This window comes from Emys orbicularis, chromosome 25 (assembly GCF_028017835.1).
Source record: "Emys orbicularis isolate rEmyOrb1 chromosome 25, rEmyOrb1.hap1, whole genome shotgun sequence".
Lineage (NCBI taxonomy): Eukaryota > Metazoa > Chordata > Testudines > Emydidae > Emys > Emys orbicularis.
In genome coordinates this window covers 9,200,571-9,218,347 of record NC_088707.1, presented here as the reverse complement: position 1 = coordinate 9,218,347, position 17,777 = coordinate 9,200,571, and the positions used below count along the sequence as shown (strand labels likewise).

At 41.7% G+C, this 17,777-nt stretch overlaps 1 protein-coding gene across 1 annotated transcript in view; it reads left to right on the top strand.

Annotated features, from left to right (window-relative positions):
- Positions 1–17,777, top strand: part of TANC2 (tetratricopeptide repeat, ankyrin repeat and coiled-coil containing 2) — a 513,617-nt gene that overhangs the window by 362,902 nt on the left and 132,938 nt on the right. Inside the window, exon 9 of the mRNA XM_065422604.1 lies at positions 4,062–4,325. Within this exon, the coding sequence (XP_065278676.1) occupies positions 4,062–4,325 (264 nt within the window). The remainder of the gene's footprint in view (positions 1–4,061; positions 4,326–17,777) is intronic.

Sequence of the window (17,777 nt, the reverse complement as noted above, 5' to 3'; positions counted from 1 at the left end):
CATCTAATTTAAATGTGGCTTATGGGGTTAGGCACCTCGAGATAGCTCACTCTTTTTTTAAAAACAACAACAACAACAGTTTTTCATAATCTAGACATATCCTAAGTCTGTATGTGTTTGAATATTATAGCCGGTGCTGGTAATGCTCACCATAGTATTAGAAAACCATGTTCCATTTTAAGCCTCTATTTCCATATGCTCAGAACTTTCGAAGCCACCTTTGGGCTGAAATCTTCTAGGCATGCTCTCGGCCCAGGGAAGAACTGGAAAGTTTGTCTAATTGTCGATTGTTTCCAGTGGGACTGACACCATAGGCTGCTAACTAAAGCCATTATATTCCTCACCCTTCAAACCTGTCCATGGGTCACACAAAATCAAAATGTATGATGAGTGAACAAAGTATGGAATGGGTTTGTTGCATGTCAGGCCATAAGTGACAGATTTTAATGGGAAAATAAATAACTTGGGCCAAATTCAGGCCCAGTGTTTTTAACATGGACATGTTTGCACTTTAATGATGCAAAGGCATTCCTGTTGTGGACCTGCATTATATCTGTCCCAAGACTGCATACCCAGTCCCCATGCAACTGCATGTGGTGATTACCCCTGCAAAGCAGAATTAATCCGCAGCAGGGTGAATGTAAGAGATCATGGGGATACGTGCTTAAACACACTCCTCTTCTGAACCAAGAACCTGTCCTGGAATGCTCTTGCTGCAGCCCTGTCCATAGGAGAGTTTAGACTGTGAATTCGGCAGTTTTGGGGGAAGAATTGCTTCACATGCTTCTCTTTTTGGTTGCAGGTATTCCGCTACTGCCTAAACACATCCCGAAGCCTAAATAGCTTCCTGTATATACAAGTCTTATTAACTTTTCTCCATGTAGTATTACATTGAGACAGGCTCATTTGACGTAGACAGTGTGACTTTTCTGAAATAGAACTGTGTTCTCTACGATAGTGATTGAGAAGTGGTAATTTCATAGCTCTGATTGCCTGTGGTAGGCACAGCCCGTTCGCTGCACCATTACTTATGTTTTAGTTCTCCTCAGAGACATGCACTGCATACTAATTCAGGGTGCTGAGTTTTAGCAGTCTTTTTTTTTTTTTTTGTCCTTTTAAATAAAATTAAAATAGTTTTGGTTTAAAATAGCTCACAGAACGGATTAAAGCCACAGAGCAATTGATTCTAGCCTGCATAGTAGTACTTAGATCATCCGAGACCATTCAGAAGGTAAATTAACCCACAGGGAACAATCCCAAATACCTGAGTCAGTGAAGAATTTGCACATAAAAACAGCTTGATTTTAAACCAGTGAAAACTACATTTCAAGTAAACACAAATTAGCAGTTAGGAAGGGGACCTTCAGGGTTTATTCTTCATTTTCTGTTGCTGGCTCATTTAAAGCAAGATTACTGCTAAAGTTCCTATCTGTCAAGATACTTTGTTTTCCACAATTTGCGCTATTTGGAGATTATTTCCCTCAGTTGATGATATGTTTCTGCAAAGATTGATTGGAAATACGTCTTTGGTAAAAATTAATTTTTACATAAATACATGGTACAGGGTGTCTCAGCAACACAAACTGAGACAATGAATTAGAGATTCTAGAAAAGGCAGCTGAAAACATATTTCCCAATAATTAAACAGTGTTTGGGGGAGGGGATCTGCTAACAACATCTGTTTCTTGTTTGATCTCATTTTCCCATTTTAACATATAAAATTGTTTTCCTGACAGAAAATATATATTTAAATGCCAACAAGAATATATCAAATATTTAGCATTCCTGTAGTTGTTTTGAACTTAAAAATGCTTTACAAACATTAACTAATCCTTGCAGCACCTCTCAGATAAGGAAATATTACCCCATTTTACAGAGGGAAAAACTAAGGTACAGAGTGATAAAGTGATTTGCCCAAGGTCCCCAATGAAGTTAGAGTCAGACCTGTGATTAGAACTCAGCTGTTTCTGACTCTGTTCTGTGCCTAAACCACTTGGCCACACCTTGTTAGAGGTTCCACATTCTTTTTGAAATAAGCCCATGGATCTTTAATCCAGCCAGGCATTTTTTTTTTTTGATTTTTTTACACTCATTTTACAGTGTGTACTTTTCTAAAAGGACTTCAATCCGTTCTTGTTAAAGGAAAGATCATCTATGTCATGTCTTTTTTCTGAACAGTTCAAAGACAAGTGGGATCTGCAGAATGGTGACGTTTCACTATGTCATGGTGCACTGAATTGCCCTTTGCACTTGTAGGAGTATTAGATGGTCTCCTTGCAAGTTCCCTTTTGGTTTTTAAACACTTGAAACGTGCAAAAGTCAGAGAAATCAAGTGACAGGTAGCTCTTGTGACACTAACAGGCACAGTAACTTCTGGGATGGCATCTCTTTTGTCTTGTTCAGAGTACAATAGCTTCACTATTAATTCCTTCAGTTGTCTTTTTTCCCCTTGTTATGATGCTTGTGACTTTATTTATAAATATTTAGCCCTGATTCTCATTATATTATCTCACTACAAATATTAAATGTCATTATCAGACACAATGGGCCAGATTAATCCCTGGTACTTCCACTGAAGCTAATGGATGTTCAAAATGCTATTATTTGGGATGCTGTGGTTCAAATTGTGTAAGAAAATCCATTAAAATCCTATTTTGTGAGATGAAACTGTTCTCTTTACGAATTTTGCTTTAATTTGGAACTTGGCATAGAAAGAGCTTAAGCCTGAAAGCATATGCTTCTTTGGAGTAATTTTGTGTTTGTTTTTACCAATATAAAAGAAATTAAACCACTCTGGTTGTTGTTAATGAGACCACACAGATACAAGCCATTATGGCTTTACATATCTTTTGCTTCAGAAATGGTCTTTTGTGTGAATGCAAGGAGAAAAGCCTCTTTCAGAAGACAGGGCATTATCATAGAATATTTTGGAAAACATAAGTGTGATCTTTGTACTGTAAACAGAAAGTGCTTAATTCATGTTGTGTTGTCCAGGGCCCTGTGGCAATAGTTTGTTGCATTTTAGACACATTAACATAGACCTTAGGTTTGGAGAAGTAATTACAGTGGTTAAATGGAAATGAAAGTATTAGAGTTTCAATGGAGGAATGGTTTAGATAGTTATATTAGTTATATTTATAGACATTTGAGGCATAGGAAAGTTCAAGATCAAGTTGGATATCTGGTTTCCTGACAGCACAGGAGGGGTGGAGGGTGATGAGTTTAGGTTGAGAATTTTCTGCCTATCAATTAGTAGGATAGCAGTTTGGATACCTGGGGCCGGTTAAGACCTGGTATAGTCAGATGCCTCCCTCCCCATTGATTTAATTGGAGTAACATGCACTTATATCAGATCTGAATTTGTCCCATTCACTTGAAAGATATTGGGCAAAGTTTAAAAAAAGGACTTTTCCTTTGGCAGTATCATAGTGGAAGTAATACCTAAAGTTGAAGTCAAAAAGAAAAAAAGGAGGAGACCATGAAATAAACCCCAACAACGTAGCACCAACAGTGTAATTCACACAGTAAAAAGGTGAATTTATGGATTACCTTTGAAGCTTCATAAACTCTGTTAGAAATCAGATGTGACCTTAGGGGTTAACATTTATACCAAGTTGATTTTTCTAAAACAAATATGCTACTGTCGTTTATTATACTCTGTAGTTGATTATCACAAGCATGTTTATAAACTTTAAACTGATAGTTTGACTCACTGTATATTAGAAGAAAATGGAGACAATGGCCAAAACTGACTTTGTATTTGTTCTTAATCGCCTTTATTATAAGTCTGTGGGATTGTGTGTTTGAACAAATACAGTTATATGTAGCATTTTAATACTCGTGATAACTGCAAATGCCTTTTAGTAATGTCAAACAAAACTTTTCAAAGCAGTAAGTAGGACAGCTTCACTCGGTTCTATAATCTCTGATTTATGTGAGAATGCTGGAAAATATGATCAGCTTTATTTTTGTTATTTTCATTGCACATATCATCTTATATTGTTATGTATGCAGCTACTTCTTTCTTTATTATTCATCTCTTTTTTATTTGTTCCTTCAAGCTACTTTGACAAGCTATTCTGAAAACATGGAGCGCACTAAATATGGAGGGGAGAGCAGCAAAGAACTAGGATCTGGAGGAAACCTGAAACCTTGGCAGTCTCAGAAATCCAGCATGGACTCCTGTTTATATCGCGTAGATGAAAATATGACCGCCTCCACCTACAGTTTAAACAAGATCCCAGAAAGGAACCTAGAGACGGTTTTATCCCAGTCTGTGCAGTCTATTCCACTTTACCTTATGCCACGGCCAAATTCAGTAGCAGGTAAGAAATAATTTATTTACTGTTAGATCAGATCAAAACAAGCCATCAACACAATCTTCTCATTTACTGTTTTCATACAATGTCTTTATGCAAAGAGAAGTCTCATCTCCTCAGGAAACTGCCATTGGGTGTGATAACATTCCATTTCTGTCTGAAATATCATTTATAAAGTGAAAACCACTGAAGGAGGAGTACATTTTCCACCCGGTTAGTTCAGCAATCTAGGCTCCCAAAATCCGGTCTTTTTAAAAGTTCGTGGCCATCAGATCATTTGAGAGTGATCTCAAAATCTGCTTTAAAAAAAGTTTAGTTATTATTTTTGATTAAATGCCATCCCAATACTAACCCCAGCCTCAGTTCTAAAATAATGCATAATTTCCAGGCATAACATTTTCAACTCCAAATTAATCAGCAGTAATAATATCAAGAGCCTTTTCTGCAGTTCATAATTAAAACTTAGGAGGATGGGGAAAGATATGTGCTGGCACTTAAAAAGCAAAGCATCACAATATAAGAATACATTTTAGAAAACGTTAGTCTCTCTTCCATATTGGCTGCAGTGGGAGGGAGCATACAGCAAGATTTCTTTCACAGATTTCAATTAAACAAGATACGTAAGCATCCATTAGAAATTAGAATTATGACGAAGATTGCATGTATTAACAGTTTTTTATAGACTTCAGAGCTAAAGGGACAACCATTGTCATCTAGTCTGACCTCTCTGTACAACATAGTCCATAGTGATTTTTCCCTACCACATAAGTGAATTCCATCAAATCCAATAACTTCTGGTTGAACAGAACATAACTTTTGAGAAAACATTCAACTGAAGCTCGACGTCTCCAAGTGACGGTGAATTTACCACATTACTTATCAAGCTGCCTTAGTGGTTAATTCCCTCAGTAAAAACAACAAAAAGTTGCATTTTATTTTTCGAATTTCAGCTTTCATAACTTTATGCATTTAATAAACATGGGAATTATAGTCCTATTTTGGGAAACAAGCATCTTTTCATAAGGCTTTCCATCTACAAATAGCTATACTTGGCATCCTAGCTTTCCTGGTGGGATTTTTCCCTGAATATGTTTTAAATATATATCTAATATAGACATAAAATAATCGCTGGGCGAAATGCTATGAACTGTGTTGTGCAGGAGAGGTCAGATTAGATGAAGATGGTGGTCCCTTTAGCCTTAAAATCTATGAAACACTGTTAAACAATACATAGATATTTATTTTGCCTGTTAACGTTTCCTGTAAGTGCTGCTGAAGCATGTCTGAACCTTAATTTTGAAAATTAGAGGCCAAAATCATCTCTATTTCCTTGAAGGTCTGGTGTTTGAAAGATTCCTAAATGATGTTGCAATATCTTGTTATAGCATTTAACAACCTCTCAGCTCCTTCCTTAGAATTCTCTTCACTGGCAAACATGAAAGAAAGAAAGGATAAGATTTAAAATATATTAACCTAATTTAAAAGCTTTTTATAAGTATTCCTCCTCGCTTGCTGTCCTCCTCTGCCCTTTCTTCTGGATTTTGTACCATATCCTACTGTAAGGATGATGGGTGAATAGCTGCCATCATCTATAATGTTGGAGTTGGAAGCCCATCTGCAATTCAATAAATACAGGTTAAATTTTGTGTTGAACTGGCAAACATATATATTTTGTCAATCCTGGTCTCTGCAGGATTCTTTAACTAGCTTGCAAAATATCAATGATGGACTCATGCAGTGCAAAGAACCTGGGATACTGTGCATCAAAACAGTGTGTCTTGCCAATGTAGGCTGTACTGTACAACTGAATAATATTTATGGCCTAACACTCCTTCATAGTAGAGTTCATTGGATGCTAACGACTAAAAGCAGCTGTAGAGATAAGAACTTATAGCTGCTAACACCTGGAGGCACTGACTATTGTGGTACCACCTCACACCATTTACTTACAACTAAAAGAACCTGCTACCCAGTTGGGAATAAGAGTTGGGAATCAGAGTAAGTCAGGGTGGCAAGAATATGACTAGAGACTCTGGTTGAACAACTAAGTTTGTTATGGAGAAGTTTAATCTCTCACATGTGAAACCTCACCTTTGTTCTTCTCCCATTGCTTCCTTGAGTTCCTCCTTCATGCTGTCATTGTTTCTACATGCAGTGCCTAGCAAAATGGGGCCTTGATCCATGATTGGTTCCACAATACTACGACTAATAGTTGCGCAGAATGCTGACGATCCAGTACTTGGTGTAATTATTATAAATAATTTATTGTAAAATTATAGTAAAGTTTTCAGGCAACAAATCTGACCAAATATTTTTTCCAGGTTGACTGACCTGCTTATTTGTGTGTATTTGTGTGGTACCAGAGGTTAGCCAGGCTGGGTCTAATACACTATTTCAGTGCTAATCTTCCTAAGTAACTAAAGCAGACAAGTTTTGTCTTCTTGAAACAAGCTTTGGATTTACTTTGTAAGCAAGCACTTTACTATAGTTCTGGGAACTAATGTGTGGCAGTGCTTGTCCCAGAAGGTGTTACAGTATCTTTTCAAAAAGTTCCTTTGCAGTCTACAAAAATCTGCATGAAAGCATTCTCTAATTTCACTCATCTACAAGCAGCATTTATTACTATTTAATGAATACCTTCACGCTATCAGAAAAGCACAAAATGAAGAGGAATAACTCAGTAAAGCAAAGTAATTCTCTTAATAAAACATCATCCTAGTCTTTCAGTACTTTGTATGCTGCATCTTTGTATTTGGTCAGAAATGCTACTTTTTCACAAATATTATTGAAGGAAACTTCAATAAAAAATAGTCTCCTGGACCACTGAAGAGTCATGTGTATGATAATTTACTGCACAAAATGTTATATTCAGGGGAGCTGTACATTCAGTGTTTTAGCGGATCACTCAAATTAATGGGTTACTGTACATGTGATATAATTTTTTTTCAAAGGTCCAGTTGTGGGAATACGTAGAAGGCTTCTTTCACATGAGCTCACTAGGTGCACATATGGTGACCAATTATTGGTGACTCACTGCATGGGGTATAAAAATTGATAAGCAATTTTATGGTACTAAGGCAGAACCAGCTGTGAAGGGCACTGCTGCTTTGCTATGCAGTAACCATTAAGAAATAATTAACAGGCAGAACAAGAGAGATTGAGCAGTGAAAGAACAAGAAGAAATGTTTGTCATCTCACTGGGCCAAGGAGCCTAAAGTTCATAGAATCATAGACTATCAGGGCTGGAAGGGACCTCAGGAGGTCATCTAGTCCAACCCCCTGCTCAAAGCAGGACCAATCCCCAACTAAATCATCCCAGCCAGGGCTTTGTCGTTGGGGTTCGATTTAATTTATGGAGAAAAATTGTTACTTCAGCTGCTGTTGGTTAAAATACTACTAATAAAAATAACATCCCCAATCCAAATGGAAATAGCTTTACAATTAAGCGACAATGTTTACTTAAGAAGGGAAAATGATAAGCAAATAAAAAATAAGGAAAGACAAACAAGAAATAACTGAAACCAGAATGCATTGGAGAGCATCTGGGGGAATGTCTACACTGCAAAAGAACACGCATGGCAGCAAGCATCAGAGCATGGGTCTAGAGACTTGGCTGTATGGAGCTCATGCTACAGTGCTAAAAATAGCAGTGTAGACATTCCTGCTCCAGCTGGAGCTTGGGCTCTGAAACCTGGCAAAGGAGGTGAGTCTCAGAGCCCAGGGTTCAGCCTGAGTGGAGTACCAGCACTGTTTTTAACATCGTAGCATGAATCTGTGTCTGTAGACCTGGGTTCTGAGACTTGTTGCTGTGGGTTGTGTTTTGTTGTTGTTGTTGTTGTTTTTTGCAGTATTGAGATAACCTGGAATGTCCTATGGGGCAATTTTGATAAATTTTATTATTGTTGATCTGTGATCCTTCAGTGCCATTCCAGTGACTGATATGTGCCGCTGTCTTCCCTTCCTTAGGATTAGGGTGACCAGACAGCAAGTGTGAAAAATCGGGACGGGGTGGGGGGTAATAGGAGCCTATATAAGAAAAAGACCCAAAAATTGGGACTGTCCCTATAAAATCGGGACATCTGGTCATCCTACTTAGGATAGTTTTTCTGAGTTTGAAAAAAGAAAGAAAAAGGTGAATGTAGTATTTGTATATTAACACTTCGCTTTAAAAAAGGTAGAATATCCAAATTTTGCCACCAGATTAGCTGAATTTTTCTTCTTAAAAACAGCATTGAACATTTACAATGACAGTTAGATTATGCTTCAGATCTAATTAGAGCAATTCATCATGCTAGCTAGTCAAACCATTCCAGCTCTGAATTTCATCAGGTCTGCAAAAAATCCAGTTTAGTGCCTGAAATTAGTGCACAAGACCATTCTCAAGCTGCCTTTATAAATGCAGAAAGAAACCCAGCCTGATCGTGAAACACTAATGTCTCAGTATTGTCTTTCTCTTTTTGATATGGGAGAAGATATTTCTGATCCCCAGACTTCTTCAGGGAAGCTTTTTGAGATGTCCTTATTAAGTTATTAGCCTTTGTCTCCTCGTCCAATTTCTTTCTTGCAAGTTGGTGGAGCTAAACATCCTTTCACCCTTTTTGATTCATGATGACAGGCTCCTCTTCCCTCTGCAGAACTCCCAGTCTCTTTATAGTTTTCTGAAGCCTTTTGGATATTTTTCAATTTTCCCAATCCTGCTGTTGCACTTAAAAAATCTCTAAAAGGCCCTTACAGTGTTTTTCTAGCAGGTTTCCTCTGATGCGGTGGCTGATTTGGGGTACTTCTGTTGCTTCAAAAATGTCAGTAGGTCTCTAGATGTATTTCTTTTATCTTCTGAAAGAATGTTTAAATGTATGATAAATGTTGAGAAATCCAGTATTTCATCAACTAAGCTACTTTATAAATAGAGAGCTAAGTTTAGAAGAGGTCTCAGTATAGGTCTTTCCCCAGAAACCAAAATAAAACTCAAACCCAATCATATTTTGGCAGATAAAGAACAGTGGGCCTCCTTGGATAAGCTCTTCAGTTTCTCTTATTCCCTAAGCAGGACTTGGAATGAAACTGACCCAGTAGCTCCTCTTTGGATAAACAGATGCACTACAGATGTCTATTATAAGAATGGATTTTAGTGTCCATGGAACATTTGTTTGCCTCTCTCATTATAGTTGTTTTCATTAATAAGTACTAGGGCTGTCAAGCGATTAAAAAAATTAATCACACTGTTAAACAATAATAGAATACCATTTATTTAAATATTTTTGGATGTTTTTACATTTTCAAATATATTGATTTCAATTACAACACAGAATACAAAGTGTACAGTGCTCACTTTATATTTATTTTTTTATTACAAATATTTACACTGTAAAAAAACAAAAGAAATAGTATTTTCAATTCACCTAATATAAGTACTGTAGTGCAATCTCTTTATCATGAAAGTTGAACTTACAAATGTCAAATTACATACAAAAAAATAACTGCATTCAAACATAAAACAATGTAAAACTTTAGAGCCTACAAGTGCACTCAGTCCTACTTCAGCCAATCGCTCAGACAAACAAGTTTGGTTACATTTGCAGGAGATAATGCTGCCCGCTTCTTGTTTACAATGTCACCTGAAAGTGAGAACAGGCGTTCTCATGGCACTGTTGTAACCGGCGTCGCAAGATATTTATGTGCCAGATGTGCTAAAGGTTCATATGTCCCTTCATGCTTCAACCACCATTCCAGAGGACACGCGTCCATGCTGATGACGGGTTCTGCTCGATAACAATCCAAAGCAGAGCAGACCGACGCATGCTCATTTTCATCAGCTGAGTCAGATGCCACCAGCAGAAGGTTGATTTTCTTTTTTGGTGGTTCTGTAGTTTCCGCATCAGAGTGTTGCTCTTTTAAGAATTCTGGAAGCTCCGCACCTCGTCCCTCTCAGATTTTGGACGGCACTTCAGATTCTTAAACCTTGGGTCGAGTGCTGTAGCTATTTTTAGAAATCTCATATTGGTACCTTCTTTGCGTTTTGTCAAATCTGCAGTGACAGTGTTAGTAAATCAAATAGCATGTGCTGGGTCATCGTCCGAGACTGCTATAACATGAAATATATGGGAGAATGCTGGTAAAACAGAGCAGGGGACATACAATTCTCCCCCAAGGAGTTCAGTCACAAATTTAATTAACGCACTATTTTTTAAATGAACATCATCAACATGGAAGCATGTCCTCCGGAATGGTGGCTGAAGCATGAAGGGGCATACGAATATTTAGCATATCTGGCATGTAAATACCTTGCAACGCCGGCTACAAAAGTGCCATGCCATGTTAAAAGTTGTTTTTTCTTCTGTTTATCTAATGCTGTGTGGTATGTTTGCATTGTGTAAACTGAATTAATTTAAACAAGAAAACACTCCCACTTTTAATCAAGAAGTATCCCTCCCATGTAGATAATCATAGACATAACCCACTCAATCAAGGTAAGGAGTATTTGCAGGTATACATCGACTCTCAGGGATCTGGCCTTTACTGCATGAGGAAATATCACTTCACTTTTCTAAAATGAATAGCAGTCTCTCTCACTGTGCAATCTTCACAGAAAGGCATTCAGCAATCTCTACTTCTAATCAGAATCCACCACCTGGAATCTTTAGGGCTTACCTAGATGGTGCGCCAACATGCAGTACAGGGAAGTGATTTCTACAGCCCACTAACATATTGTACAATAACTGGTCCATGTAGACCCTGCCGGTGCACACTCAAAATTCCCTACAGCATTTTTTGCTGACATAGTATTTTTTCAAACAGCATGATGTTAAAACACACTAGGGAACTTTTAGTGTGCACCAACAGGGTCTACGTAGACAGAGCGCATTAGAAATCACACCTCTATAGTGCACACTGCCGGATTGCAGAGAAAAGCCCTTTTATTTAAATAAACAAGTAAGGGAGAAAAAAGAAGAAAGTGGAATGGGACAGTCAGTGTATAGAACCAGGACTCTTTGTGGTCAGTGAAATACTATCCACATTACAGGAAAAGAAAACAAAATGGCAGCCAGCCTGTTATCAGTTACATGCTGTGTATAACAACAACCAGCTGTTTGGGAAATGAGTGAATGCAGTGTGTGAATTATCAATATGCTAATCAGAAAGGACACTCTTTTTATGTATTTATTTAGATTTATATCAAAAGGGAAAAAAATTATATCCTGCCCTTTTGTTGATTTTGATATAATTTTAAAAATACAGGGATATGAGCAAACAGCCTCCCCGCAGCCAGAAAATAACCAACCAGAGTTGTGAACTCAGCATCCTGCGAAAAACATGCCACATCCACAAAGAGTATCTGTTTTCATGCTCCTTGCTGTGTGCGGCTCTTTATTTCCAAAGGATCCCGCCTCTGTTAAACAACATAAGGCCTTGTCTGCACATAAATTGTACTGCTGTAACTAGGGTTGCCAGGCGTCCGGTTTTAGACTGGAACGCCTGGTCAAAAAGGGACCTTGGCGGCTTCGATCAGCACCGCTGACCGGGCTGTTAAAAGTCTGATCGGCGGCGCAGCAGGGCTAAGGCAGGCCCCCTGCGGCTCCCAGAAGCAGCCAGCATATCCCTGTGGCCCCTACATGTAGGGGCGATCAGGGAATCTCCACGCACTGCCCCCATCCCAGGTGCTGGCTCCGCAGCTCCCATTGGCCGGGAACCGCAGCCAATGGGAGCTCATAGACTCATAGACTCATAGACTTTAAGGTCAGAAGGGACCAATATGGTCATCTAGTCTGACCTCCCGCATGATGCAGGCCACAAAAGCTGACCCACCCACAACAGAATATTCCAGCCTGCGAGCCCTGCCCTATGCTGCGGAGGAAGGCGAAAAACCTCCAGGGCCTCTGCCAATCTACCCTGGAGGAAAATTCCTTCCCGACCCCAAATATGGCGATCAGCAGTACCCCGAGCATACAGGCAAGATTCTACAGCCGGATCCTCATTTTACCCGCGATGGCACGTTAATGCCTAATTGACTAAAATCACGTTATCCCTTCAAACCATTCCCTCCATAAACTTATCAAGCCTAATCTTGAAGTCAGAAAGGTCTTTCGCCTCCACCGTTTCCCTCGGAAGGCTGTTCCAAAATTTCACCCCTCTGACGGTTAGAAACCTTCTTCTAATTTCAAGCCTAAACTTCCCCACGGCCAGTTTATATCCATTCGTTCTCGTGTCCACATTACTACTGAGCTGAAATAATTCCTCTCCCTCCTTGGTATTAATCCCTTTGATATATTTAAAGATAGCAATCATATCCCCCCTCAGCCTTCTTTTGGTTAGGCTAAACAAACCGAGCTCCTCGAGTCTCCTTTCATAGGAAAGGTTTTCCATTCCTCGGATCATCCTAGTGGCCCTTCTCTGTACCCGTTCCAGTTTGAGTTCATCCTTTTTAAACATAGGAGACCAGAACTGCACACAGTACTCCAAATGAGGTCTCACCAGCGCCTTGTATAACGGAAGCAGCACCTCCCTGTCCCTACTAGAAATACCTCGCCTGACGCATCCCAAAATCGCATTAGCTTTTTTCACAGCCACGTCACATTGCCGACTCATAGTCATCCTACGATCAACCAGGACTCCGAGGTCCTTCTCCTCCTCCGTCACTTCCAACCTATGCGTCCCTAACTTATAACTAAAATTCTTATTAGTCATCCCTAAATGCATCACCTTACACTTCTCACTATTAAATCTCATCCTATTATTTTTACTCCAATTTACAAGGTCATCCAAGTCTCCCTGCAGAATATCCCTATCCTTCTCCGAATTGGCAATACCTCCCAACTTTGTGTCATCCGCAAACTTTATCAGCCCACTCCTACATTCGGTTCCGAGGTCAGTAACGAATAGATTGAATAAAATCGGACCCAAAACCGAACCTTGAGGAACCCCACTGGTGACCTCCGTCCAACCCGACAGTTCACCTTTCAGTACTACCCGTTGCAGTCTCCCCTTTAACCAGTTTTTTATCCACCTCTGGAATTTAATATCGATCCCCATCTTTTCCAATTTAACCAATAATTCCTCGTGCGGGACAGTATCAAACGCTTTACTAAAATCGAGGTAAATTAGATCCACCGCATTTCCTTTATCTAGAAGGTCTGTTACTTTCTCAAAGAAGGAGATCAAGTTGGTTTGGCACGATCTGCCTTTCGTAAACCCATGTTGTAATTTGTCCCAATTGCCATTCACCTCAAGGTCCTCAACTACTTTTTCCTTCAAAATTTTTTCCAAGACCTTGCATACTACAGAAGTTAAACTAACAGGTCTGTAGTTACCCGGGTCACTTTTTTTCCCCTTCTTAAAAATAGGAACCACATTAGCTATTTTCCAGTCCATCGGTACCACCCCCGAGTTTACAGATTTATTAAAAATTATCGCCAAGGGGCTTGCAATTTCTCGCGCCAGCTCCTTCAATATTCTAGGATGGAGATCATCCGGTCCGCCCGATTTAGTCCCATTTAGCTGGTCAAGCTTGGCTTCCACCTCTGATACTGTAATGTCAATCGCCCCTCCTTTATTCCCCTCTGTCCCGCTCCCTCTATTCCTAAACCCTTCATTAGCCTTATTAAATACTGACGCAAAATATTCATTTAGATATTGTGCCATGCCTAGATTATCCTTAATCTCCACTCCATTTACATGCTTCAGCGGTCCCACTTCCTCTTTCTTTGTTTTCTTCCTATTTATATGGCTATAAAACCTCTTACTATTGGATTTAATTCCCCTCTGTGGGGTGGCGCCTGTGTGCACGGACAGCGTGCGTTGAGCAGAACTGCCTGGCCGCACCTGTGACTAGGAGCCGGACGTGCCAACCGTTTCCGGGAGCCAGGAGAGGCAGGGAGCCTTCCTTAGCCCCACTGGCCCGTGGACTGGGAGCTGGCGCCCGCACCACAACCCCCTGCCCTTGGTTGGAATCCCCTCCTGGAGCCAACACCCCGTCCTGCACCCCAACCCCCTGCCCTGAGCCCTGTCCCACCCCCAAACTCCCTCCCGTAGCCCGCACCCCCTCCTGCATGCCAAACACCTGCCTCAGCCGTGAGCCTGCTCCCGCACCCCAAACCCCACACCCCCAGCCAGAGCCTGCACCCCCTCCCATACCCCAGCCCCCTGCCCCATTCCTGAGCCCGCTCCCACTGTCCGAACCCCTTGGCTCCAGCCCGGAGCTCCCTCCTGCACCCCAAACCACTCACCCCCAACCCCACCCAGAGCCCACACCCCCAGCCGGAGCCCTTACCCTCTTCTGCATCTCAAGCCCCGGCCCGGAGTCCCCTCCCGTACCCTGGCCCCATCCCAAAGCCCACACCCCGAGCCAGAGCCTGCACCCCCTCCTGTACCCCAGCCCCCTGCCCCATTCCTGAGCCCGCTCCCACTGTCCGAAGCCCTTGGCTCCAACCCCTCGCCCCCCCCGCACCCGAAACCCCCTGCCCTGAGCCCTGTCCCACCCCCAAACTCCCTCCCGTAGCCCGCACCCCCTCCTGCATGCCAAACACCTGCCTCAGCCGTGAGCCTGCTCCCGCACCCCAAACCCCACACCCCCAGCCAGAGCCTGCACCCCCTCCCATACCTCAGCCCCCTGCCCCATTCCTGAGCCCGCTCCCACTGTCCGAACCCCTTGGCTCCAGCCCGGAGCTCCCTCCTGCACCCCAAACCACTCATCCCCAGCCCCACCCAGAGCCTACACCCCCAGCCGGAGCCCCCACTCCCTTCTGCATCTCAAGCCCTGGCCCGGAGCCCCCTCCCGCACCCTGGCCCCACCCTGGAGCCCTCACCCCCTCCTGCACCCCAACCCCCTGCTCCAGCCCACTGAAAGTGAGTGAGGATGGGGGGGAGGCCTCGGAGAAAGGGCATGGCAGGGCCTCAGGGAAGGGACAGGGCAGGGGATGGGGCAAGGGTGTTCGGTTTTGTGTGATTAAAAAGTTAGCAATACTAGCTGTAGCTATGTCTGTCCAGGTAGAACAATACAACCCCCCTAGTGTGGATGCAATTATACTGCTATAAATATGTTTATACCGGTAGAGCTTGTTTCCATATGGGAAGAGGAATAAGCTATACCGGTATAACTGTGTCCTCACTAGGGGTTGTACCAGTATAACTATATCGGTAGGGTGTACAGACCCCATCCTACCATGGCCACCAAGGCACAAACAGGTGGGCCAGCTACATCCTTAGCTGGGGCGAATTGCTGGGCCAGCAACAGCTGGGGGATAAGAAATTGCGGCTCAGAGGAGAGGGGGGACTGCCAGACAGACTGAGGGATTGCCCAGAGGATACTCCTGCAGCAGCAGGCTGGCAGGAAGCTGCCCAGGAGATCAGACTTCCAGTGAGGGAGAATCAGAGAACATGAATCTGGAAAAGGCCTACAAGAGAGGTGAGGTAGGGAGCAGCAAGGGACTGTGAGGAGCTGCTTAACACAGGGTCTCTGGGCTGGAATCCAGGAGAGTGGGTGGGCTTAGGTTCCCCTGCCATCCCCTGCAAAAGGAATAGTAAAACCCCTTGGCATTGTGGGGGCCTGGGCTTATTGATCCTTCTCTAGGGTCACTGGACTCCTGCTCTGTCAGACTTTTTATTGGCCTGAAAGGGGAGATAAATGACCCAGCTGGAATCATAAGAGGAAGCCATCTGGTACAGGCCAAATGATTGTTAGCAGAATGAGAGAAATTGAGGCAGACTCATCGTGACATCATGCATAGCCAGGAAAGGGCGCTGGCTGACAGAGGCACCCTCTGGATGGGTAAAAAAAAAAAAAATCACACCCCAAGTTATACTGGTGCAAAATCTGTGTGTGGACCAGACCTAATCCTCTGATATAGTATAGGAGGCCCTGATGACCAAGATGTTTGAGGAGGTCACAAAGCTAATCCAGGAGTCCTTTATGACTATGGCACTTCCTATTTTCAAATAAGATGCCAATAGCAATCAAGCAAGCAGGTGGCTTACTGTAGTTTCCATTTTTGTTCTACTCACCTGACCCCGGGCAATCAAATTACAGTTTGGGATGACTGTTAAAAATATGCCACCTTTCTTCCCTCACCATGCAGACCATTTCCGCTGTTTGGAAAGATTATGTGAGTTCCATTGTATTGTACTAAATGAAAGGGCTTGCAATTTTTGATCGAAGAAAAGGTTACAATTCAAGAGCAATCACTATTAAAATTATCCCTCAGCCTCTGAAAAATCTTTTGCACTTAGATTTACAATTCAGAACCCTATAAATCCATTTGGTTTGCTATTTTATTGTTCCAAAGAATTGAAAACTGTGCATTCAAGTATGTTTTCTTCCTATTCCATCCCATCCAGTTTTGCACATAATCCCCTTTATTTTATATTCTATACCACTTTCCACGCTAGTCGCCTCAGGTACCTTGCTTTGGCGTTTGAAAAAAATCTAATGTTTTCTCCTCCATATCTCTGCCATGCATGAGATGAAATACCAGATCTCGCATTATTTTGGCCACATCATAAATACATAATAAAAATAAAAACCACCCATACAAATACTAGACCCCATCCATTCTCCTCCTTTGGAAAAGATAAAATAAGCACAAATGAAAATCTGCAGCAAGTGTTAATTCTGAATTCCTTAAACAGTAAAAGATGCATTTTCAAAGATGAGGCCAGTGTTGCGTAAACACATACAAATGGCTTTTTTTGTGGGCACAGTGAGTGCAGATGCAGTTTGAAGGAGCAGCCTTTGCTTTTTACTTTGGCAATGTGAAATCCAAGGGCTAAGTTTTGCCATCTAGACACTACCCTGACTAGGGTGCAGTTCAAGCTCCTTGGTGCTGGTAAGAGTCATAGAATCATAGAATGTAAAGCCAGAAGGGACCACCAGGTCATCTAGTCTGACCTCATGTATGTTGTAAGTCACCAACACCACCCAGTTACCTGCACACTCAACCCAACAACTGAAATTAGCAAGATATTACTGCCCTCAGAAGGCTAAAGAAAAGAGTACAGACTGTACCAACCCTGGCCTTGCCTCCTATCATCCGCTTTGTGGTGATATACACCACAAATGGAGTATGGTGGGAACAGTTCCTCTGCTCTTCCAAGCCCAAAGATTGCCAGTGTTGCTTGCCTAAGTTTGGTTAGACTCCTTGCATCTTCTTCTGCCTCCAAACAAGGTCAAAGTAATCTGGCTCTGAGTGAAAGGTTTTAAAACAGGATTTAAAAGCTGGGATGTTTAAAAATGCAAAAGCTTTTGCCGCCCTCGGACAGTGAAAGATCGGCAATATAAAGAGCTAAAAGGAGACGTTTTACCAGGTGACTGAGCCCTGGAAAATGCCTTTCAGAGTAAAAGCAATTTGCTGATAGATTCAGTGTTTAATTGGTCACCTATAAAGTGATTTCTTAAAGTGGGAATATGTTCACATTCTTTTTTTCTCACATACTCTCCTCAAAGGAACCCAGCAGTCATATTCTGAACTA